We start from the raw sequence: 25,950 nt of genomic DNA, 5'->3' as shown, positions 1-25,950 counted from the left end.
TCACCACAAGCCTTTATGAATAGTCCCTCTCCAGCTTTTTTAGCCCCTTAAGGTACTGGAAGGTCACTATAAGGTCTCCTCAGAGCCTTCTCTTCTCCAGGATGAACAACCCCAACTCTCTCAGCCTGTCCTTGTGTGGGAGGTGCTCCAGCCCTCTGATCATCTTTGTAGCCCTCCTCTGGACCTGTTCCAAGAGCTTCATATCTTTCTTATGTTGAGGCTTCCACAACTGGACATAGTACTCCAGATAAGGTGTCATAAGAGAGAAACAGAGGGGCAGAATCACCTCCCTCGACCTGCTGGCCACGCTTCTTTTGATGCAGCCCAGGATACAGTTGGTCTTCTGGGCCAGGAAGTCATTCCTCAACAGCAGTTATATTCCCATGGAATGCAACCAGAGAACACACACTGCCTAGCTAGGACATGTCTTCTCCCTCTAGCCCTGTTTATTGGGATGTGGGCTTTCTTCCACACTAGGACTGTGCAGACTTTGGCATGATGAACATCAGTGCTGAAGCTGCATGTTGTGAGGACTAAACAGGATGGTCCTGGTAGGAAATGGGACTGCCATGCTTTCACCTCTCTGTGTGTTTGACCAGACGTCCAGCTGCTGGGGTGCACTGCTCTGATTGGAGCGTGTCCCCTACAAACCCGGGACTGAGGAGAAGTGCTGATGCAATTCCTTTACATGTTCCTATGGCCAAACCCAGAAGCCTCCGTGCTGCTGACAAGAACGTCCCTGATGTGAACTTTACCTTCCAGGAATACCCGTTTCCTCGATCGCAGTCGACCTCGCGCTGGCAGACGGCCCTCACGCTCAGGCAGTGGTGCCGCCACAGCCACTGGCTGCTCTCGATGACACGGTGCCAGCCCTTGCATGTCACGGCTGCCCGGCACAGGCTGGCCGCGTCCAGGTCGCCAAATATCTGACAGCTGATCTCCAGGGGCAGGAGAGACACGAAGTCGGCCAGGCTGTCTCCTCCTCCTCCTCCCGCTTCTCCTTCTCCTGCTGCTCCTCTTGCTTTTGCTGCTCCTGATCTTCCTGCTCTTGCTTCTCCTGCTGCTGTTGCTGCTCCTGTCCTCCCTCCAGCTCCAGCTGTTACAGCTCCCGATCTTCCGCCTATAGCTCCTCCTTCTTCTCTTTCTCTTGCTCCTGCTCCTCCTCCTCTTCCTCCTCCTTCTCTTGCTCCTGCTCCTCCTGTTGTTGTTGCTCTTGATCTTCCTCCTCTTGCTCCTCCTTCTTCTTCTCCTGCTCCTCCTCCTCTTGCTCCTGATCTTCCGGCTCCTCCTCCTCTTGCTCCTGCTGCTTCTCCTCCTCCTGCTGTTGCTGCTCCTGATCTTCCTCCTCGTGCTCTTGCTCCTCCTCCTGCTTCTCCTGATCTTCCTCTTCCTACTTCTCCTCCTTCTCCTTCTCTTGCTCCTGCTCCTCCCGCTGCTGTTCCCCCCTGTTCCCGCTGCCGACCCTTCCCTCCCCGCGGGGTGACGCGGCGGGTTCGTCATCAGGCGGCGATCGCTGTTGAGGTGAGCCGGTCCCGGGGCGCTGCCGGGGGGGAGCCCGTCCCGTCCCGGGGCGCGCAGGGGCTGCTCGGCTCTCGCATCTCTCTCCGCATCGAAAGGGTCGCGGCCGGCAGGGCTTGGGGGGTTCTGCCCCGCTCGGGTCTGCAGTCCTCAGCTTAGCGGGGACGTGGGGCTGTGGGAGCCGCTCCAGAGAGGCCGCAAGGATGATCCGAGGGCTGGAGCACCTCTGCTGTGAGGACAGGCTGAGAGGGTTGGATTCGTTCAGCCTGGAGAAGAGAAGGCTCCAAAGAGAGCTTAGAGCAGCTTCCAGCACTGAAAGGGGCTGCAGGAAAGCAGCGAAAGGGCTCTTGGGCAGGGAGTGCAGGGACAGCACGACGGGAACGCTTCTAAGCTGAAAGAGGGGGGATTTAGGTTAGATCTAAGGGAGTAATTTTTTACTGTGAAGGTGGTGAGGCACTGGAACAGGTTGCCCAGGAAAATGTGGATGCTCCATCCCTGGAGGTGTTCAAGGCCAGACTGGATGAGGCTTTGAGCAACCTGGTCCACTGGAGGGTGGCTGTGGCCATGGCAGGGGGTTGGAACTGGGTGGTCTTTCTACCCAAACCATTCTATGATTCTTGGTGGAGCCAAGTTGAGCCGGTCAGCAAGTGCCTCCAACGTAATGCAGAAACGTGTGGAAGGAACAGCAGTGACTCCCAGGTGATGCTGTGCAGCGGATACGGCAGCATCCAGGCTTTCCTTCCCTGATTCTTTGTGCTAGCAAATCCAGTTGTGGAAGGGCAAGGTTGAAGGGAAACCAGTTGCACTTTGAGGATTGAAAAGCATTTGGGACATGGTGGTTCTGAGCTGAGGCTTTTAAAACCAGCACCTGAGTACAAGGTGTCAACTCAGAGCTGCAGGCTTGTCACCCCTAATGAGCGCTTGCAGAGGCGTGCTGGATTCGATGGGCATCTGATGCTGAAAACTAGATTGTAATGTTGCCGTCTGACTTTTAGTATAGAATCAAATTTTGAGATGTTGTGCTGATTTATGTAAAGCCATTTCTGACCTGTAAATCTAGCTTTCTCAAAGTTTTGTCATGGCAGTGATTAGTATGAATTATATACTTAAAAGCCAAATTTCTACAGCAGTGGTCGGCAGTGATTGGCAAATATTCCCCTCAAAATACTCTCAGTGGAAGTAGAAAGGAAGGCATGTGTTTTGTGAATTGATGTAAGAGTGTGTTATGTTCAGTTTAGAAGTGTGTTAATAGCAATGTTCACACTGCCTTCTGTGTTTGAGTATGTGTTTATATTTGTGATGAGCCTGACTAGTTAAAAATGATTTTGCTTTGTCAGAAAAAGATCAGGAGGTAGATGCTGACGAAACACCAACCACACATCCTGTTGAGATGTCTGATAGTCTGTCCTTAACAGAACCAGCATGTTCCAAGTAGGATCTGTTCTGAGATAAAGGGAGCCGTGAAAATGAGAAAAAATGGTGCTGCTTCCAGACATTTGGTGGGTGCTTAATTTTTTATTAAATTTAATATTTGTAAACGTGTTGAAAATTAAAAAGATTTTGTTTTCTAAACATTTTTTTCTCCTGAGAAGCAAATTATAACAATCAAAGTTGTGTACTCAAAATATCTGTTGTTCTGTTGATTGGGATTGTGTGATAAGCGAGTGTATAAATATATTTCAATTGTGTATTTATGTGTATGATGATTACGTTGCAGTAATTTGTTCTCTTGAATATACAACACTTTCTATTGCTACAGGAGTATTTTAAGCTAATGATGTTGTAGCTGAGTTCAGTGCTACAGAACCAAGTTGAATTCTGGTCTCTGGTCCATATCAGTAACTGCCCTGTAAGTACCCGTGAAGGCTTAGGGGAGTGAATGGCTGTTCTTCCAGCCAGCCTGAAAGCTTCCGAGATATATATCTGCAGAAGCTTCAGTTGGACTGTCCTTGCCCTGTGCTGGCTATAAGTAATATATGTTCATAGCGTCCTAGCAGCCTATTTCATTAGAATTGTACAGCTGTTGTGGAGTTGTGTCATTAAGATTCATATGAACACAGAGATAAATAACCCTCTATTTTTCTCCAGGCAGCCAGAATCCTGTCTATCAAAACAGAGTTTTAAAAGCAAGCATCTTTTGCTTTTTTAAATGCTACTGAGTAAAATGGCTTTTAGACAGTCTGATAAATAGCGTATGGAGCCAGTGGAATTTTTCTTAGATCTTCTGTTGTGTATTTAGCAACATTGTGCTGAAAGGAACACATTGATCCTCGTCATTGTACAGTAGGTAGTAACTACATCCAACAAGTGAAATGTCAGCCTTTACTGTAGCTCGTGTTCCTGGGTTGGATACTTACCTTTCAGCTGATAGTAATACTTTAAGTAAATAAGTGCATACTCTATGTGACTTTAGTTTATTTACATTGTTTTTATAGAAGAGATTTAGAGTGTGGTTCCTTTCTGGTGAAAGGAATTGAAAGAATGGGAGCAAGACTTCTCAGGGTTTTTTTTTTCTTGACAGGAAGGCATCTGTTTGTGAAACCTTCTCTTTCTTGTATCTGTACGTGTGGAAATTGTAGCATGGTGCTGGTAAAGCTATTCTATGAAACTTTCAGTTTGTAGCCTTTTAGATATTTATTGCAAAGGTCTAAAGAGGTTTTATTTACTCTGTGAAGGTTTATATATATATTGTTTTTCTGAGAAAGTAGGAACTGTAAAATAAAATAAACAAAAGAAAGCAGGCAGTGGGCAGCATCCACAAAGTAGATGATAATCCAGGATGCATTTCAAGGACATAGCTGTGTACAAACTTCTGATCTAGTTTTTCCCTTCTCTTTTGTAAATGGAAAAAGACACTAATCAATAAATATTGTTTCAGGTTCCTCTTTCTAATGATAATGAAAATGAACAGTCAAAATCCATTCAAAGAAAGAGAGTACTTCCGTCTTGGATGCTGGAAAGAGATCTCCTGGTTGAGAGGATTTCCGAACCTGTAATGAAAGAAGGTAAGTTTGCAGTGCAATACGTTTGCATACCAATGTATGTTTATGTGCTTTGATACCATTTTCTTAAATTACAACAGTGGCAGTAGAAAGAATTTATTTCTTCTCTTTCTGTGCTCCATGCCTGGCAGCTGACATGCTGTGGTCTCCTTTATCATCAGCCCTATGGGTGTGACAGAGCTCTTTCTGATTAGTTGATTTTCCTCGGGTTCTTTTTAAGCCAGGTAACATACTGTCTTTGGACAGCTGAATATCTGAGGCTCTGGAGCCTTTTCCTGTAAACTTGCCCGTTTTGTTTAGTATGTAAATTCTGGGTAGTTTCTCTACCTTTTTTCCAAGCATTCTCCACATTTAATTCACCAATATATTGCCATCTAAATTTAGATTCTTCTAATTTCACAGATTTTAAAAGTAGGATTTTTTTTGGGTGGTGTGTGTTTTTTAACTGTGACTGAATCAAACTTGATCACTTAGTCCCAAGTTTCCTCCTAGGAGGAGCAGTTCATAATAGTGTTGTAGTTTCTTAATGGTATGATGCTAAATTAGTACTGCGTTCCCTGTTGTCTTTCCTGAAAAAGGAAATTGCTGCATGTTTGATAAATTTCTCCTACTGTTTGTCAGCGGTAACAGCAGTAGAATGCTGTGTTTAGTCACTGTCAGCAGGAGACACAAGGGTGCTACACTGGCACAATCCCGAAAAGGTTTGGTCCTGGGAGCTTGTGAAGGCTTCTAAAACTGCCGTTAGACATCCTCTGGCAAACATATCGCAAAGCATTTATTGCTTTGATGACTTTTATTGATGGAACCGGAGGACTAAAGAAATGAGAGAGGAAGAAGAAAATGACAGTGTACACTAACAGTGCTCCCCTTGAGTTTCTCTCTTTCTCCCTGCTGAAGACAGCTTGCTTCGCCCTACTTGTTCTTCTGTGGTGAGGTGTGGCATGGTTCGGGTGCCAGCTGCCGAGTTTCACTCTTAAGTGTATGATCCGTGGCTGGTGTGTGTATGTCTGCTTCTCTCTGTCCAACAGCTATTCTTTAATACTTCTTTTTCTACCAGTTATTTCTGCTGAGGTGGTGTAATGGAGAAAATTGGCTTTTGATGCCCAGGCAGGCGTGCAGAAGTATTTCATGTAGTGTCTGATGAATTGCTTCCTATCTGCTCTAGTAAGTGCAGGTGTCTCGATGCATGGACCTGGGTAGTTGTGGCTTTAAACACCTCTGTCATGTGCCATCTACTACCTTGCCTGTTCTTTTCCTCAGAAGCTAATTTTGAGAAAACTAAAAGAAGCATAAGCAACTTTGTTTTGGGCTTTATTCTTCCTTTCCAAATCCAGGCTGTTCCTTACTGGCTTATACCCTGGGATGTAAAAATTGCTTGTGCGAGAGGACTTCAGCTGTGTGTTTTGAGACCTGCATTACTGTGATTTTCTTACGGTTTTGGTTTTTTATGGTTTTTTTTTCAGTGGGGTGGGATTTCTTTTGTTTGTTTGTTTTCTCTACAAGTACTGTAGTATTTATTATAGATGTGTATATGTTTGTTTCAAAGACTGAACAATTTGATCTGTAAGTGTTGAGATTTGAAGCTCTGCGGGCAAGGGTTATCTGTGTGCTGTTGACAGCCTGACCTTGAGGGACCTAGAGATTCGTCCAAGCACTATTTGAGCCATTTAAAAAATCATTATGTGAGATGATGGTTCCAGCTTAGAAGAGGTTGGTTCATTGTATCTTTTTCTGCTTCAGTGTAGCTTTAGATTTCTGATGCGATCAGGATTTCACTTTAAAAGTTGCATTCCAAAAGCACTCTTTTATTTTCTTTTTAAGGTCATAAAATGAAAATAGGCCGAGGAAGGGGAGAAAATAATATGGAATCATTAAAATCAGAAGTAAATGTGCAGCAGGAAAAAAGATTAGCTTCTGAAGAAGCTCTGGAAGATTTTGAAAGTGAAGAGCAAGGTCAATGGAAAAGGAGCTGTCTTTCCATCCCTGTCCCTTCACCTCAGGTAACTCTTTGGCTCAGGGCAGACCCATGGTATTACAGAAAATGAGAATGTAGTTGACAATGTCATGTTGAAGGTTGGGTCTACCACATAACTGTGTTCTGCTTGGGATTTGTTGTTAAGGGTTGTTTTGAAATGCCAGTCCATTGGACAGCTCTGTAGCAAGGATCCTGGAAGCCTTCAGAGACTTGGTTTTCTGCACTTTCTTCTTGGGATCTGGAACTTAGGCCCTGTGTGTTCCACAGAAATGCCAGGCTTTCAGCTTTACAGCAAGAGGCTGGAAAACATGGGCCAAAGTACTGGTCCCCGGTGTGGCTTGATGTGTGGTCTCTTTTTCCAAGAGCCCTTTAAAGACAGGTGATGGTATGACCCTGATGTAATGCAACACTGGAGTTTACCTAAACTAGTTGGATAAAGTTTTATGGTCAGAAGATTATGTTATGTGTCTTAGCAGCTGTTTTGAGGAAAGGAAGCAGGGAGTGTGCTTGTATTACTGTCTCAAAATCTGAACTAAAACAAGGTCAGGAAAAAAAAACAACTATCTGAAATCCAAAATGATCTGTGGCAATGAATGAACGGACAGTTCAGTCCAGTTGGTGAATGTCTATGTGTCTTCAAAGTACAGCTGCGTTTGTAGGCAGGTAGATACTTACTGATAGCATCTTGCTGGTAATGAAAAGAGGAGGATCATTAGGCAAACAAAGACGAAACATTCTCCTGAGAGCAAACCGAGGATTTCACAGACTTTTTCTTTAAGTCAACAATCTGGGTAGGAATTTCTAATCTTTAGCATTAGAATTGCCTGGATCTGTGATAGGATCTGATAAAATACTTAAAATGCTATTATTTGGTATACTTGTCATTGGTTTTGACACTGCAAACAATTGGGAATTGGTTTTGTTTTTTAATTAAATATTAAGGTTAATTGAAATTATATATTCATGGAGACCATAACCCTCAGGGTAGTTTTGATATAACATGGTGGTATCTTTTAATCTGAAAAAGTGCTCAGTATGGTAAGCTTTCTTGTTGGCTAGATACATTAATACCAGCTGCACTTCTATTTTCTTTTTGTTAAATTATAAGGTGAGTAACTACATAATGAATTATTTCATTTTACAATTTGAGGCCTTACTTATTTTCTCCCAATAATTTCATAAATCATTTTTATCTGAAGTACAGTGTGAGAAACTGCTTTCAGAACTTTGCAGTAAAAATAATGGGTTAGTGCAAGCAAAAGTAGTAATTATAGAGAGCTCTAAAAGATTGAAATTTTGATGTCAAATCCAAACCCATTCTCCTGCTGTCATATTTAATGCGATTAAGAAAATATGCTATAGGCCAGGAAATAAAAAGAATCTTAATTCTTCGAAGCGCCAGCAGCCACTAGATGGCAGTGAGACCATTATAACCACATTATAACCAGTGCCCATTATTGCGTTTATTGCTGGTTTTCCTTGAATGCAACTTTTTTTTAACTTGTCAACATCATAAATGTGAAAGTGTTTAGCCTCATTATAGGCAATAGATTGAAGTGTGCAGCAGAGAAGTCACAGGTGGGAGGGGCAAATTAGAATGATTCAGTCCTCTATTTGCAAATGAAGGTTTATTTCCTAAACTGCAGTTGTTTGTTCAACCTTATATTGAGGATCTCAATAGTAAGAGTCATCTTTGTCTCTGAGTTGACTTAGTAAATATGTTGCTGTCAGGGTCATTTGATATATTGCTGAATTTGCCCTTTTTAAATGACATTGCTACTCAAATGTAATTGTCTCTGGTTTTGGTTAGCAGTTTGTTAGACTTGCATTGAACGGAACAAAATCAAATAGGAAACCACCAGCTGATTTTCAGGATCCACCAAACACATCCATGTAACCAAGTATATATTTACCGGAGAGGGAACTGGGATAAACTGTAGGGAGCACAGGTCTTTCAAGAGTCCTGTAGTGTATCCAAGTAGTCCAGCTTTCAATACAGGTATCCTCCCAGGTAATGCTCCTGTTGTCAGGACAATGCTCCTGTTGTCAGGACAATGCTCCTGTTGTCAGGACAATGCTCCTGTCTTGGTTATGTATCTCATGCTTTTTCTAAAGCAGACATCTCTTATTTTGGAGCATATGTACACTTGAAATTTAAAATGCAGTATTTGTCAAAAGTGAAATAATTGCCTGATCGTATCGACAAGTGTATTTTATGACTTAGAGTCATTAGCTGAAGTGTTTAAGATGTATTGGGCTGAGATTAAGCTCAAGGTATACATCACATATTCCCATATCTCTCTCATATATAGATAAAGACATATAGATTTTGTATACCTTGGTACTTAAGGGATTAAACTTGATTCTTTTGAAGGAATGTATTTTTTTCTAGAGCCTATATCTTCTCACGTATAACCCCCGTTCGTTTTTCAGGAGCAGTATTTTCAGTTAGAAGTTAATTTAAGCTGTCCTGGGACTATTCACAAATTGAAGTTGTGAGAGAGGAATCTGACTGTATTGTGAGGAAACAGAAGCTGAGGACAGGAGCTGTAGGATAAGTTTTTCTTTAAATTGCATGTGTGTTTTTAACTTGAGCCTTTCATTTAGCAGCTGTATTTAGCAGCTAACTTGAGTTTGGAAAGTGGAGTAGAAAGGTGTTAAAGGCTGCACCAGATGATCTGTTGAGGTACCTTATGAACAGAGCTGTTCTGTGATTCTCTGATTTTGAAAAGTGGAATGATGAGATGAGGCAGAGTTTGACCATAAAGATTTTAATTCTGAAGAGTGTAAATTATAAGGTCCTTCAAAATGTAACCTTGTTTCACAGAGTACATCTGGATTTCCTCTTGAGAGTACCATGAGAAACATGGAAGGAAATGGCAAGACTGGAACAAAAAACCCTGGAAATTCTCTGGAGAAAAGTGATAGGGAGCTGCATAGTAAATGCTCTAAAAGAATAGGTCAGATCTCCAGTAAAACAAGTAGAATTGAGGAAACAGAAAACAAAGAGCAGATCACTGGTTCTACAAGCCAACAAGCTCACTGGGGCAGGACTTCCCAATGTTTTGGTGCCCAGGAAGGGATTCTTGAGCCTGATGAAAATCTGGATTACAAGACCGAGGTTTCTGATTCAACAAGAAGTGCAGATGCTTCAGAAAGCTCCAAACAGATCAAGCATAAGAGGACACCATGCATGTATGGAAAAAACTGTTACAGGTAAAGCAAAATTAAAACTAGCTTAAGATAGCTTATTATTAAGAAGTAATGTATTAGCTATGGAAGAGAAAACAGTAAAATCATTACAAGCTTTGATTTGAAAAACATCTTTTTGGTACACAAGGGACTGCTGAGAAACAAGTGGCACCATAAGATTTTTAAAAGTGTAAAAGGAGAAGCCAGGATGTCTTCCTAGTTGCTAGTGTAATTCAAACAAGGGATGAGGTACTTAAGCAAATTTAAAAGATGAAGTGTTGTAGGAACAACAAAGGTCCATTAAAAAAAAAAAAAAAAAAGAAATAAAATTCCCTGTGTGTACAGTACGCATACCAGCAGGGAGAAGATACGTCAATGGACTTGAGGCTAGGAAATGACCAATGACCTGAGAACTGCAGCTGGGAGAAGGTTTTGAACTCTAGGTGTATTGATGTAGGTTGTAAGCACAAAAGATATGGCTAAGCTTGGAAACAGTAGGTCCTGTGGTTTTATTTTTTTATGATTATCGTTCTCCCCAACCCCCAAGGGGCTTCACCAATAGGAAAAAACAGTGAAGTTGTTTAGAAAAAAAGCAAGCAGTAGTAAATGGGTTCTTGTATATGTTTAATGTCCCTAATGCTGCAGGTAACTCTGTAACTCAAAAGTGTGAAGCTGTTGTCTTAATGTGCGCATCAGACTTCTGCTTTTCATGTAGCTTTCTTTCACATATCTCAATTTTTGCCCTTAATGAATATCATGAAAAAATTTTTATCAGGCAGGGAAGCTGATCCAATAGTAAAAATGCAGCTTTTGATTTACTCCATCTGCTTTTAATTTTGCTCTGACAAGTTTTCCCCTGTTAAGCTGATTTAATGCTCTGATATGCTGAAGGATTCGTAATGTTTAGGAATGCAAATTGTAGTTACATGTAGTTACAAATGGACTAGGAGTCTGCATGTGCGTATTTCTTTTTGGGTCTATATTCTAAAACATTTAGCAGCAATACTCTTGGAAAGTATTGCTTTATAAGAAAAAATAATGCTCTGAAATAACACAAGAAAATCTTACTTTGTTGGAGAAATTTGTAAAGGTGAAGTTTCAAAAACTTCAGCTTTAATTTTCAGGAAATGTCACAAGACTAAACCTGCTTGTTTGCAGAAAAAGAAATATCCTTTGTAGTCTATCTTAGTATTTGATTTTAACACAAGACCACCAAGTAGTCTTTCTGCGTTGATGTTAGATGTGTTAGAGAAAAGCAAGTCATTGCGGTTACCCATATTTTTAACAGAACATCTAAGTAAGTATGATGTGAATGGATACTTTAAAGGAACATGTTCATAGCGTGTTTGGTTTTCCATTGTGTAGTGTTTTCCTAGGGCAGAAACTAGTTTTTAGAGTTTTCCTCTCCTTCATAACTTTATATGAAAGTTGTCTTCTAATGAGGTGTGCTGTAGGGATCAGCACCTTAAATGAATACTGCTTTTGTAAATGTAACATTTCCTTAATGCTTTTTTCTAGGTGATTTTTCTTATTTATAAAAAGTCATTTATCCAATAAGTAAGTGCTCTTCAGAGTTATAATCTTTATTTTGTAAACAGCTGTTAAGGGGTACTTGTCTTCTGGGTATGACTTTGGCACCTTTGGTAGGTGCCTAGTAAACTAGCACAAATTGAAAAGATTAGTTCTATTAATTTTAGATATTAACATATCTTATATATTTAGGAAATAACTCATAGTTCAGTTTCTTAATTTATAAACTTGAAAACGCTGCTTTTGAAAGAGTCAAGCTTGATGCATACCTTTTGCTCCAGGAATTCTTCTTGTTATCCTCCTTCAGTAACAGATTTCCTTTCTGAGGTAGCCTGAAGCTTTAGGAAATTGAAAGAAATTTCTATAACCAGGAGGCAGAGTGCTCTGTGTATGTTACGTTTGACTGTGTTTGTTGTCAAGGAACTTACTCGTTGAATACTCTTCTTCATTTTCTTGTCTGCTGCTTGTTTTTTCTGAAGTTAGAAGAATAGGGAATTAAATCCAAACCCATCTTCCTCTTTCAAGGGCTGCATAGAAGGAGTGCAAGATATCTGAACTGTCATCTCTAAAAGACTTATTATAAGTCTTATAATAAGACTTATTATAAGTCTTATAATTTAGAACTTACAAACATCTTACATGCGGTTGTGGTATAAGCATTAGTTGCTTCTGTATCCTTTTGTGAGGTGAATTGTGCCTCAAATAACTCAAAATTCTTGCTAATATTGCTAATAAGTTAGCCGTATACATTTAGAAAAGATAGCAATATCCTCTAAAATTACTTGGTTTCTTCTTGTTTATTTTTAAGTGGGAAAAGAAGTAGGCAGTGAGCTTGAATTTGGTGTAAAAGATTTTTCCAGAGAACTTGTGGTAGAGTAAATGACTGGTAAATGAAACTTTGCAATGATTTCTAGTGAAACAGTATTTATGTATGCTAGTTTAGAGAAATTAACAGAAAAGACCAGGACAAGAAGCTTGCCACCTACATAAATAGATCTCAAAGGACACTCATTGAAGAGTTTATCTGCACCTTGCTTGTTGAGTTTCCTGAGTGAAAGATACCAGGCAAATGGAGATTTAAAGTATTAATATTAAATATCTAATCTTTTTCAAATGCTTAAAAGGAGGCCTGAATGGCTAGAAGAGCTCACAGGGCTCAAGCAATCATTTTGCAAAAGCTCTAACAGAAGCCTTTGTTCTTTCTTATGCTGATAGTTGAAATGCTGAAATCAACATTGGCTCTTCCCTATAAAGTTCATAGGAGGTAGTTGTGAATTTAAAGGAATAAGGCTTGTGATCATTGACATGTGTCAAAACGCAGCTATAACAAGAGTAAATTAAAGCAGTGACAAACACATCAAAGAGTATGTATTCTGGAATTAGTGTGGTAAATCACAGAAGTCTTTTGTGGATGTCTTTTGAAAAATTGTTCAAATAGCTCACATTCCTTGCTTTTACGCTTGGGGAAAAAATTACTCTGAAAGAAATCATAGGGAAAAGGTAGATTTGCTTTTGGTACCAGTGTTTGCTTTGATGTAATTTTTGTAATATGTTTTGATCTATCACCTGAATTTCTCCTGAAGTTGCAGCTTGTTTTTTTCTGTGTTCTTTTTAACGTCGCTTACAGGACTTACATAAAGCGAACTCTTCTCTAAATGGTGTTATTAATAGCTGTCTCGTCTTGTATGGTGTGTATTTCAATCTCTTGTCTAGAAATAGCAGAGATGTTCTTTCAATGATGCATAGATTTATATATAATTGCACACACTGCATAAATATTGTGGGTGCTCGTAATGTGCTCTCATCACTAACATTGGTGTGATTCCACTACATACAGAGTTGTTATGTCTTATGGTATAACTCCATGCCATTGTTGTAATTTGATATTTCAAATGAAATGTCATGGTGGTGTCCAAGCCAAATTTGACAATATATAACTGATGTCTGGTGGACTGCTCCATTTGGAATTACATGCTGGCATTTGCAGTATTCAAATGAGGAGGAGGAGGAGTAACTTGTATACGGAACAGAAATTATAGTTGAGACACACTGCCTGAAGCTAATGGGCAATCACTCAAGGGTGTGGTTGTTTGGCTGCCATGTGTTGGCCCTTCAAACTCGAGCCAAGACTTTGGTCATAGTTTCACTTTGATAGCTCCAGAGGGAGGTGTAACTGAGCCAGTTGACCACCGGGAAAGAGTCATGCTATATCACTACATCGGTAGATTGTGTATGATTTGCAGGTTGGAGACTTGAAGCTAATGGCAAATAGAAAAATTACTGGTTTAACCTCTTCTGCAGCATGTGCTGAGGCAAAACTTTTCTTCAGTTAACCTGAAAGTAGGTCTTGCATTCTGCATAAAGTTAAACATGAAAAGCTTCTCTTTATCTAACCACAAAAAACCAAATTATCACTGATTCAGTGACAACCTTTCTTATCTCCACTTCTCAAGTTTAAATGTAATGGTCACTTCTCAATACATATTTGTCTTTTGCAGGAAGAATCCTGTTCACTTTCAGCAGTTCAGTCACCCTAATGATGATGACTATCATGAAATGGAGGTCGTAACTCAGGATGATAACGATAACCGGCCTGAATGTCCATATGGAACAGCTTGTTACAGGTAAAGAAACACTGCACAACATGGCTTTTTTTGTTTTACATGTTAAGAATGTTCTCCCTTGGAGTTATAAAATTGTTATAGAACAACCAGTAATTCTTGATGTTGAATCTTCAGCGTAGCCTATCATTAAGGCTCTTTATAAATTCTTGCTGCTTTCTGAAATCAACTGTGGGCAGGCTGCTACCTTTGCAGCACTGAAGTCTGTGCAAAGTACTTGTTAGTGATTTCAGCTGGTGAGGATGAAAACTTGATGTTTGGAACCTTTGCAGTGACTGAGAGATCAACAGTTTTTCACTTGTGAAGGTGTAGAAAACTGTTTTTTTAAATATATACAATAATTTATTGTTACATGTTCTTCTTGAAATGTAACATTTTATTTACATTTCGGTAGAGTGTTGAGATTTTGTACAAAAACTATTTTAATCAATATTTGATTTGTTGGCCTAATTTAGGTCACAGTGATAAAATCTAGTTTATGACTGGCTACAACTTCTTTAAACACGGTTGATTTTCTTGAAAAGATTGGCTTAATTAATTTTGTTTCTCAGTGTCTAGGTTTTACTCTCCCATTTAGCACAGTTTAATGACTGCTGTGTAATTGATGCAGTGGGAAAAGGATACATTTTGAGCTAATAGCACTTCTAGGAGGGCATATTGAAACCAAGGGCTGTGGTGAATGAAGATTGTGCCTGAGCAGAAGCATTTTCCCCCCTCTTTCCCAGAAAGTGTGGGGACCTAGGGAGTGTGTTCTCTATAAAATGTAACAAAATGAGGGTGACTTTTAAGAAAAAGCCACCTTATATTCAGCTAATGCAAGAAAAGTGTTTTTCTTCTGAAAAATAGCTGTGTGATTTAATTTCTAATCTTAGGAGGAGAAATCTGTGTTTGTTCCATTAACAAAATCACTAGCATACTTTTCAGGAGCACAATGGATACTTTATCCAAAACCAAAACTATCTTTCTTTCCAGATATAACAACCTCCATTCTGTGTTGGTTGATGATTTCTTAATCTGTGTTTTGTTCTTTGGGGGTAGAGGAAAGGAAGCACTCGCCACACGATGATAATTCTTTCAACAAAGCAACACATGCAATTTGAAGAGTTTTCTTGTTATTTTTATTGTCTTTATCTGTTGTCTACTACTTGAAGGGAACGTAATTAAATGATCTAAATGCTATGCCTTGAGGTGGGATCAAATGGTCGGATGCTGATGGTAGTAGTAAAACACTAAAATAGTTAATTCTTTTTGTTCCCCTACAGTGTATTTAATAGGAAGCTCTATTTCCATTTTTTAATTCAGAGAAGTATCACTTCTAATGCACACATAATGTACTTTGGGATGGCAGAGCTGTAGAAGTGTAAATCAACTTAAGTGTGTGAATTTCTCACAAATTATTTGATATAAAAATAAGATTCTTCTACTGAAGACTAACTGTATTACTCTATTCTTTGAAGAATAAGAAAACATAAATAAGCAACTGATTTTTACAAGGCAGTATTCATAGCAAGGTTATTTTGTTAAATATAAACTTCTGCAGCTGCAGAAATCAATCTCAAATTTCAAGTAGTGTTATGTGATATGTCACTCTAAATAGCATGCTTTAATTGTTGCTTATTTTCAGAAGCAAAAATTGGAACAGCTGAACTGTTTTTCTTCCCAAAGTTAGAATTTTTAAAAATCTTCTGCACGAAAATAAGTTGAAAGTGTTTTAATGTGCAGCCCTGGGAAAGGCCTCTAATATACTAACAACGCAGAATAGCAAATGTAAGTTGGACCAAGTTAGAACACTAGAGCAGCATTGGATGACTGAGGAGGGAGAGTTGTCTGTGTGTTAATGATCTGGCTCACAGCCTGAATGAGGGCAATGGGTATTGCAGACCCAACAGTAAGTTGACTTTAATTTTATTTCATTGCTTTGCCGATGTTTTTTTTTTTTTTTATAGAAGCTATATAAACTGTTAGACTGAACTTGATGGATTGCAGCAGCGTATTGCTGAAGTGAGTAGTCTCTCTCAAAATCCTTCTGTGGCCTCTCCCTATGACCCTTCGAGACAAGCAGTTTTCTCTAAATCCTTTAATTTTCCCAAGCTGTTTGATTTGTAGCCTTATGTTTCAGAAAGTGGAAGTTATACCTGGACGTCTCAGACCTGTAATGCACTGTGCACACATTGTACTTAATGCACCAGAAGTTATGTTCTAATTTCATTTTTAGTGAGGTTTAAAAATCGGATCATTTCTTTTTATGCTGAACAAATGCATCTCATCATACAACTTTGAAAACTCTCTTGTCTTGCTTTTGATCAACCATCTATTTTTTTACTACTGAAACAAGAGGAGCTCTTATTTAATCTGATTTTTTTCCACTGTACATACTACAAGCTGAGACACTGCAGTAAGACACTGGTCGCAGAATTTTACTTTGGAGAGAAATGGAAATTATCAATAAAATACCAAAGATTTCGGGGCTCGTTAAGTGTGGAACATGGTAGTGAGCTGAGCTTTTACTGTTTTCTTCTTTGCAGGAAGAATCCACAGCACAAGCTAGAATACAAGCACAGTGCACCTCCAGGTAAGCCAAGTTGTTTAGTATAGCTCAAAGTGTGTGTGTGAGGAACCCCAAAACCCAGTAACAGATACCAAAAATTTGGACTGAATTGCTTTCAACTACTGAAGTGAAAAACTCTGCATTTGCAGCTTACTTTGTATTGCTCTGTGCCTTTGTGCCACTGAAGTATGAGGTCTTGCCCTTGTCCGTGATCGGGAAGATTGCTTGGCCACTGCAAACTTGCATCCTCAAATGTTTTTCAACTCAAGTGAGATGATCTGGGCCAGACACAATTAATGCAGTTTGTATGCTCCTGTATCTTACATATTGACAGAAATGCTGTATGGCAAGTGGCTATGAGCTTAGTAGCTTTTATCGAAATGAAAATGTAGTACATTGTGGTATTACTGTATCTCTGGATTGTACTTCCCCCATCCAGAGCGGGAGTATTACAGTGAAAACAGGGAATATATTGTGTTATTGAAGTGTTTCTCAACATAACAAATGGCTACTGCAGTAAATTATTTCTATAGTTTTTCTCCCATCCCCACAGCAAAATGTGTACACAGAAATACTTTTGTGTTTTAACTGTCTAGATTCATATCTTTATAGATTTCCAGTGGGTAGACTTGTTGAAAAAACCAGGGGGGCATATTGTGGGCATTTTGTATGTTCTTTAAGAAATCAAAGAGATAATTTGCATTTTTTATGCTTTTTCATGATTATTGGACTTGGAGGGTTTTTTTCCATTTGAAATCCCAATGCAATAAACCATACTTCAGAGCAGAACAGTTATGGAAATGAAATGGTAATGTATTTTACTTTAAAGAATCAGGATTATGACATTATTAAGGAGAAATTGCATTTATGAAAATAATGGTGTAAAATATTTAAATGCTTCGAAATCCTCCAATTTTCTGATTTAAAATAAAAATACCAGTCTTAATGACATTTTTTTCTACAAGTGGAATGGTTCATAATTGTGATAACAGTTCATTTGGTGTTCTCTCACATATCATTCAATACAAAAATAGTTTATTGGGACAAGAGAATAGTCTTTATGCTTGTAAATACAACAGTTGTTGCGGCATTATTTTAGTAGGTCAGTCTTTTATTGTAGCACCTGCTACGAATAACCCTTATGCTAGGTTGTACTCTGTCATAACTAATAACTTTTTTTTCTTTAGTAACTGAAAGAGGAACCCTACAACGCATGTCAAAGAATAGTGAGTATATTCCAACATTATGAATGGTCGCATCAGCATGGGATGTGACTGATATGCTTTGGTTTTTTGGCTTTTAATAGTGTTGAAGATGCTTGATAGTACTTAACTGAGGAGAAGAAAGTACTTGTTATTTTAGTAAAACTCTGCTTGTTTTTTTTACAAGTAATAATGCTGAAATTGGATTTGTGCCAAGCTTCCTGGATGAGCATATCTGTAGTTCCCTGGAATCAGACAAGAAAACAAACAAATGTTTTAAGGAGAGACACGTGGCTGAATTGATTCTTCCTTCCTTACATGGGGTTCATAGTAGGATGAAAGGAATCCAGTATTTCATCCCCAGGTAGTGAAGGTTGCCCTGTAAAGATTGATTACTCTGAAAACATTAAAAAATTTCTACTGCATTGCATTGACCTTTAAATAACGTTCAGGTGACATCTGTGGATGTGCTGATGAGCTTTTCCGACATTTACTGTGAGGTATCAATGTTTCAGGCAAAGGTACTGGCTTGTTAGGACCCAAGCGTAGAAGGTGGTTAATGCCTTTGAGCTGGAGACATCTTTCACTGTAAACTACATGTATCCTTCTTACTTCAGTTTCTAGTCATCAGTGAGGATTATGCAGTAGCACAGGCAAGCTGTAGCCTCTCTTGATAAAGTAAACTGTCATACCTTGTGTGAGCATCTCGTCTATGTACCAGCCATGCACCTAGCCTGCTTTGCTGCTGCTGACAATATTAACTTACATGTTGTGGGTACGTAGACTCCAGTTTTAAATAGCCTTCAGGTCTGTTTCTGGGCTTCTCCTGTGTCTCAGATTCCAAATGTGAAGCTTCCTATTCTTTCTAAAATAATTTAAAACTGAGCTTTAAAGAGTGATCTGAAAGTCTGATGATACAACATCTTCACTTTCACTGGCCTGAGCAAGGCATGAGGATATGGAACTGCTGCATCTCAAGTGGAAGTGGGAGCTGGCTTGTCTTGAGATCACTAAGGCGTGGCTGAGCATTTCCAAAAGAAATCCTCAAAACAGGGTTATTTGTTACCTGTTCTGCTGCACCCCAAGATATTAGTACCAGCCCCATCATGGTCACTGCTCTCTTGTTGAAAGCATATTACAGTGTGGTGAGAATTGTTGGCAGCACTGTAAGAGCAGTGAGGGGTTTAGAGCTTATGATGAAGCAAGCTGGACTGTGTGCACATATAAAGTCCTTACTCTAAATCTTGAAGGTTTTATATTGCAGCAGCTGTGCCTTTGGTAAGAATACCTTCCTCACCCGAATAGTAGTTCCTGTCTGTGCAGCTCATGGCAGATGGTCAGCCAAGCATTACTGTGAATGGAAGAGGGCTTAGTTTGTAAGCATATAAAACTTTTAACAGAGAAGTGAAATTCAACATGTCAACTCCTCTTACTAAGTAAGAACCAGGGAAGAACTGATATTCTGTGCACAGGGCAAAGAAGGGAATTCATTAATTAAATTGCTGTTCATATTTGCTGCTATTTTTTTTCCGCAGTATCTTGTTGACTGGCTTACTTAGCTCTCTTGAGGGCAAAGCTTTGACTGGGCTCAGCAAGTTCATATTTGAGGCAGTCATGCCGAGCCATGCGAGGTCGCACAGCCAGGCAGGGCTCCATTAACCTTTATTTTGTGCTGTTCTGCATGACTGTGCTGTTAAGCACAGGCGGATTAATGTCCATACAAGTGTATTTAAACTCCACCAGCCAAAAAAAGAAGGGTACCATCTACATGACATGTTTAGTTTTTAACATCTTTAGTCTAGTTCCTGCCAGAGGGATTGGAAATTGCCTGTAGAAAATGTGCTCTATGTTCTGAAAAATATTCAAAGGCATCTCAGGGCGGAATGGTTGTACAGGAGGAAACTGAAAAAAGGTCAGAGTTTTGCTGTCATTAAATTCTCACTGATGAATGACCTCACTGCATTGTTGCTACCTAGATGAATGACCTGCTGTGGCTCTGAACTATGCAGGATTCTCCTACACACTTTCCTGGAGGTTTTCTAGCAAGCTGATCAGCTCACTTCCAAGACTTTCCAAGACTTACAGTCTTATAGCCTTGCAAAGGGGTGATCAGCAAGCTTTTTTCTCCAAGTGCAGAGCAGATAATATTTTCAGAGAAAGTTTCAGTGTAATCTTGATAAATATGGTACTAGGGAACAGGCAGAGTTGTACTTAATGAGTAGCTTTAGGGCTTGTGTGGCTGAATTCAACTGTAGTGGAAAGAAATGGAGTGGGAAGACATGGAAGGAAGTGCATAATTTATTGCTGACATCTAAAAGCGTTGAGGTACAGGGAGGAAAAACTTAGTATGCTTCTCCTACATTTGTAGGAAAAAACTCAAAATATATAGATTGATGGAATTAATGCGTGTTTTGTCAGAAGATTTCTAGTCCTGTTGTAAAATACCCACAGTGCTGTGAAGATGAAGAAGAGCTTTCTTTACTAAGCAGGTTTTGGGCTTATTGTTCTTTTAAGATGAGAAGAGGGAATTTGTTCTCACCATATTTAGCATCTTTGCTTTGACCTCTCCAAGACATAATTTGATGTGTGGGACCATAATCTGTGCTTCTGATAAGAAATTCTGCTGGTAAACACGGACGTGATTAATTTTGCCTGAAGTCTGATAAGCAATAAAGTAGCAAGTGTAATAGTGGATGATGGCTCAAACTGGCAGATAATATTTTCAGGATTTTCTTCTAGGAGGTGCACAGTCAGTCCTACAAAGAATGTCGATTACCAGCCATAGGACTTTTTTAAGTTATCTTATTGGCAGTGTCACACATGGCTGATGTTATTCTGGGAGGACATTCAGTGTCTCTGTAGTGCGATTCATCCATAAAATGGTGTATCTTTGAGATACTTGACTAATGCTGTAAATGCTTCTGAAAACCTTGGGTGAGGGTGTGGGGAGATTGATGACACGGACTCCGATATCTTGGATCGAAGACCTTTATTGCTTTTAGCGAGCTCCTTATATACACAATGTTATGTTGCATCTAAAACTTGGCATCATTTGATTGGTTACAAACAACTGTTCACGCGTATAAGTTTATACTACTATTGGTTAGTTGCTGCTGTCCACGTGCCTATATCAAATGCTTACTCGGTTAATTAGCTTTGCATATTTTACATGCTTTTCCCCTAAGTTATCATGATTTCTACTTTTCTAACTTACACCTCCCTCTCAGCTTCTGGGCATACAGCCATAGCTTACTGTTGCTATCCGTTATTTCCTCTTACTACACTGTTCGTGGTCCTTCAAGGGCATCATGACCTTCGTTAATATAAAATGTTTCTACAAGAATGGCTATAAAATGTTCATCAGACCATAAAATAGTTCTGGAGTAGAAACATTCCCACTAGCAGAAAACTAATTGATAGAGGATGTGATTGGACCACATCAGTACTGGTTTTCTTGCTTGTTTACCCTGCGCATAGCTTGAGTGCCTGGGACTCCAACCCACGGTTGCAAGAGATTGCTAAAAAATGCTTATGGCTAATAAGAACATTATTGATTTGGACTGTGGTCTGTAGCTGAGGAAGCAAACATGTTTGTAGTTTCATATGAAAGATGATAAGAACTGCTTGAAAGATAGATTATCTGTATGAGATCATTGACATGTTATGTCTAGATGAGATAAGAATGTGAAACTTAGAGGCTGGGAAGAAAAGGAATAAACATGGTTTTACTTAGATGTATGACTTAAGGGCAGACTGGCAAATGACTGGAATATTAAGAATGTGGCTAATTAGGAATTGTGGGCATGTAAGAAAAAAGGAGATAGCATAGGCTTGTAGAGCAAAGGTTACGCACATCTGTCAAAATCGGGAAGCAGTGGAAATAAACTTGTTAAAGGTTCACAGTTATGGTTAAATAAAAGAAGAAGGCAATGCTCCATGGCAGCAGCTTTGTATAGACACTGTCATGTCAGATAGGTAAGGCTTCTCCAAATAACAGAATTATCCTGCCTCTGGGAATTGGTTTAAACATTGGTTTAAATGTGTCAACAATTCAAGCAATTACAAGAATACTGCAAGACAAGCTGTCTAAAACAGTTTAGGAGCACACTGTGAAAAGCATCCATTTCTTGTAAATAGAGGTTTCTGAGTATTTGATTCCTGCCAGTACAGAGAGTTGTGAAATACTGTGAAAGCAGAAGGCAATTTCATCACAAAATGTGAAGAAGATTTATGGACAGCAGATTAGGAAGCATAATGAGAGAACAAACTGAACTGGGAAACAGGTAGATGGCACCTAGCTCAGGAAAGAAGTGTTTATTGTTTGTTGTTTCCCTAGCTTGTGTTCAGAAAGGAAGCACAGACTGTCCAGCATGGATCCAGGTTGAGAGAGGAGGAGGTGAATGATCTAGCAGATTGCCTTCTCTTGCCTGTATTTATGATTCAGGAATATATATGACATTTCTGTCCCTACAGGAAAAAGGGCTGTGGAGAAGGACAATGCCAATGATGATGAACCAAATGAATATGACCTTAATGATGGTTTTATCGATGATGAGGAAGAGGAGTGTGAGCCTACTGATGAAGACTCTGACTGGGAACCAAGTTCAGAAGACAAGGATAATGAAGATGTTGAAACACTCTTGCAAGAAGCACATAGATTTATTAAGACCAAAAAGTAGCTGCACAGAACAAAATGATGAACGTCTGATCTGTTGTGTTAAAACTTGGATGCACCAGAAAAGGAATTGCTTTGAAAACTGTTCTTTCGTCAGTGATGTAGGCAGTACAGGAAGATTTTAGTGGGGTCAAGGAGGTGATTCAGCAATGTCTTTCTTTTCTGTGTGTATTATTTTGGTGGATTGGGGTTTTTTTTCTTTGTTTTGTTTTATTAAGTTCTGTAGCCAGAGGACCAAGTTCTGAAAGTGTTTTGGTTTTAATTTTTGATCTGTTTCTTCTGCAACACCACTGATGTCTCATAGTTGGAAATACAGTTTTAAAGGTTGTTAATACCTCGTCCTGTTAAGGCTTCATTCCTGTGCTTGAAATAAATATTGGCATTAGGGAAGTCTTTTGTTTTACTCTGAAACTCACTACTGTGTTGAATAAAGAGGAGTTTGGCTTCACACCTGCAGTATTACAGACTAAATCTTGGTCATCACTGCGGGATCTGTCTAAGTAATTTTTTAATGTTCTTATAAGTTAGTGCCATCTCAAACTTCATTAGTCTGCTACCAGCTTTCCTTTTCGAATTAATTTCTTTCCTTCTCTTGATGCACAGTAAATACAGATTGTCTACATCACTTGAGAACAGTTTCCCTGTGTATCGAACCACTTCATTGTATCAACAATAATTATGGTGTATTTGCTCTAATGTAGTAATGCCTCTTCCCATACATTACTGGAATTATGTTCAGTTCACAACAAGGCTGATGTTCTGATAACTTTATTTTTGCACAATTAAACTTTGGAAAAAGTTCTAACTGTGTCTGTGGTTTCTAAAGACTTCATTGGAAGATCTTGCCTTTAGTGTGTTTGCAACTTTCCTGAGGTTTCAAGCAAGTAAATGAAAAAGTGTTACTGTCTTTCAGGACAGATGCCTGGAGCCCTGTGAATGGGGAACTTTTTTGGACACAATCCTGAAATCCAGCAGGGAAAGCATGCTTGTGTGACTTTGACTCTTCTGTGAACCTCTGCCAAATCCTAGCTGAAAATAGACATTCAAATACACTTGAGCTTTTCAGTTGGGTGGCAAAATGTTCTCTGATGAAAATAAAATAGCCATTGCTGCAAGCTGGCATCAGGCTGCTTTTGGATGCTGGATCATCTTTTGCCAATTGAGTGTCAGATCAAAAATAGTAGATTCTGAAAATGTAAACATTCATATTGGGCAGCTGTTCTGAATTTGGAGAACATCAGTTTCTGTTGGCCAGTCCTTACTGTTTGCTAAAGCTATTTCACAGAGAAAGAATCTGATGATTTCTGTGACCATAATCATCCTCAAACAAAAGCATTCTGTGTTGTAGCATTAACTTGTGAATGGCTCTTTAAGTGGGTCTCAGGAGCTTCTAGCCCTTACTTTGAAAGCAGAAACCTCCAGAAACACTGGAGGTTCCTGGTCAGAAATATAATCACAAAAGCAAATTTGGAAGCAATGCTTGAGTTTGCATGGTGGATCAAGTTTTATTAATGATACAGAAGGTCTGAAAAAAAGCATGTATTACTGAAGCAGCACGCTGGGAAAGTCAAAGCTGTAATCAAGCTGCTCTATGCCGATAGACTGAAGTTATCTCTGTTGAAGTGTATTTTCCTATACTTGTATTCTTTCCTTAACAGTGGGATATATTTTTATTCTTCTGGAGGGGCAAACCTGTAATTGCAGGATATTGAAATATTGCTTGGAAATACTCTGTTTGAGGTACAGATGAGACTAGGCAGACGCTTAGCAGACCCTCGAATGTGAAATTACCCAATATTTTTCAGGAAGGCACCACGACTTAGTAGGCCGAGTCTAGAGATAGCCCTGTGATTAGACTCACTCTGGTTGTAGCTTATTCTGTAAATATATTAGTGAAATAATAAAAGGTTTATCTGACCATCTCTGCCAATTGCCTCCCAAAGGCAGAGTATAACGTTTCACCATATAGTCTCTGCATCAAATTAGTCCATAATATATGCTTATTAGCTCTGAAAAAAAGACTGATGAAATATTTACCAGCCTCACTAAAGAAAAGGTGTTTTAAAATGCTGTACTTCTGAATGAAATGAATAAGAAGTGCAGTCACCTGAGAGGGTACCCATCTGTTTTCATAAGGTGGGGCTAAGACGGGTAAGCTCTCAGTTTGTGACTCATAATGCAAGAAACAAATTTCTCCTCCTTTTAACTCACGATACCTCTTTCAAACTGCCTCTGAACTCTTCCACTAAACCCTCAACTGAATTTCCTTTTCTTCGTTTCAAGCCCATTCCTCCTTGTCCTCTACACAAAGCATGGGGAGAAGTTAATTCCCTTTTTATTGGCAGCATCCTTTTCTGTGTTTAGAGGCCCTTTTACAGCTGTCTTCTGCCTTTGCTTCCTTGTCTTAAACAACCAGTCCATTCACCCTATAATTAATCATATGAGCCTACATTTCCTTGTTAGTTGTAGTCTCTGGATGCTTTCTGATTGGTGCGTTTTTCCATCAAGCACCAGTAATTTGACCGGCTACCCTCTGTTAGCCTGTTGATGGGATCACTGGGTGCCAGGATGTGGAGGCTTCCTGGAGTCTGAGCCAGGTACCTGCCGCTGGCAAGGTGTGCTGTCAGTGAAGGAAACAGTTGTTGCTCCTTCTGCACAGTCGCCTTTCTTGTGGTTGCCTGAATAAACATGAACTCCTGGATAATGACTTTCTTGGAGTGGGCATGGATATTTTAGTTAATATAATGTGATTTAGTTTTTGAATTGAATTAATCAGTATTCAATTAAATTCAGTTTTTGTTCACTCCTCTTGCCTCTTAACTCTTCCCTATCCTGCTGTGACAAAACAAAGGTTTTTCTGAAGAAGAAGAGGAGATTTCCAAATGTTCGACCATGAACCTTTACCAAGTTTATTCCCAGTTTATTCCTTGATGGACTTGAACAAGAGACTCAACATGAATGGAGTTGATGGTAACACAGAAGACCGTCACAGGGCTTGGCTGCCAGAGGCACTGAGCTTACTGCTGGCTCTGGAAGCCTGTGGGAGGCTAAGCACAGGAGTCAGAGGCTGGGGACCTCAGGGGCTGCCTGGTTTCTCTTCAACAGAGATCATTGCAGGGGCCCCAGCCTTGCCATTTGGGAACTCACAGAGCTGGTTATCGCTTTAGTATTGAGCCACGGGGCAGGGAAGAAGCAAATGCGTTCCAGACCTGTCCTTCAGAGAGCATTATTTTTGTGGAATAAATGAAGCCTGGCCATAAATGAAGCCTGGCCATGCACTGAGCTACACCTGGGAGGGTGGGGGGCAGAAAGCAGCTTTTGTGCTCTGGGACTTCCAGTCTTCCTGTGCTGGATATGGGGAGAAGGGAATGTAACTTCAACCCCAGGAGATGCCTGAGCAGTCTTAATTGTAGTATTGCCCAGTTTTGTAGGACTTGACCAAAATGGTGGTGTGAAGTCATCAGAGCAGTGTCAGAAATGTGTGTTTGCTCATCGTGTGGGTATCTGTTACTGTTCCATCCCTGCTGCTGGCAGGGGGAATACTGGCTTCTAGAGAGGCCCCACCTGCTCTCATACATGTGAAGGGCTTATAGGATCTAGTCTAAAGTGCACTGACTTGCTCATTGCTTTCCCTCTCCTCTGAGTACTCATTTGCAGAATTTGCTGTATTCTGGTGTCTGGCAGGCC

At 39.7% G+C, this 25,950-nt stretch overlaps 1 protein-coding gene across 1 annotated transcript; it reads left to right on the top strand.

The window, feature by feature from the left end:
* The first annotated feature begins 1,349 nt into the window (after window positions 1-1,349).
* On the top strand, window positions 1,350-24,610 carry APLF (aprataxin and PNKP like factor). Its single transcript, XM_054061985.1, has 8 exons — window positions 1,350-1,521; window positions 4,397-4,523; window positions 6,342-6,520; window positions 9,323-9,711; window positions 13,716-13,841; window positions 16,364-16,410; window positions 17,574-17,612; window positions 22,062-24,610. The coding sequence occupies exons 2-8, from the start codon at window positions 4,469-4,471 to the stop codon at window positions 22,265-22,267; spliced, it is 1,041 nt and encodes a 346-aa protein (XP_053917960.1). The 5' UTR covers window positions 1,350-1,521; window positions 4,397-4,468; the 3' UTR covers window positions 22,268-24,610.
* Window positions 24,611-25,950: the final 1,340 nt, after the last annotated feature.

This window comes from Cuculus canorus, chromosome 3, assembly GCF_017976375.1.
Source record: "Cuculus canorus isolate bCucCan1 chromosome 3, bCucCan1.pri, whole genome shotgun sequence".
Classification (NCBI taxonomy): Eukaryota; Metazoa; Chordata; class Aves; order Cuculiformes; family Cuculidae; genus Cuculus; species Cuculus canorus.
The sequence above is the reverse complement of the archived record's forward strand: the minus strand, read 5'-3'. Positions and strand labels throughout refer to the sequence as shown.

Coding starts and splice junctions, on each gene's coding strand:
- APLF (XM_054061985.1), top strand. CDS start 4,469: ATGCTGGAAAGAGATCTCCTGGTTGAGAGGATTTCCGAACCTGTAATG. Junction 4,524..6,341: donor CGAACCTGTAATGAAAGAAG/GTAAGTTTGCAG, acceptor TTTCTTTTTAAG/GTCATAAAATGAAAATAGGC. Junction 9,712..13,715: donor TATGGAAAAAACTGTTACAG/GTAAAGCAAAAT, acceptor TGTCTTTTGCAG/GAAGAATCCTGTTCACTTTC.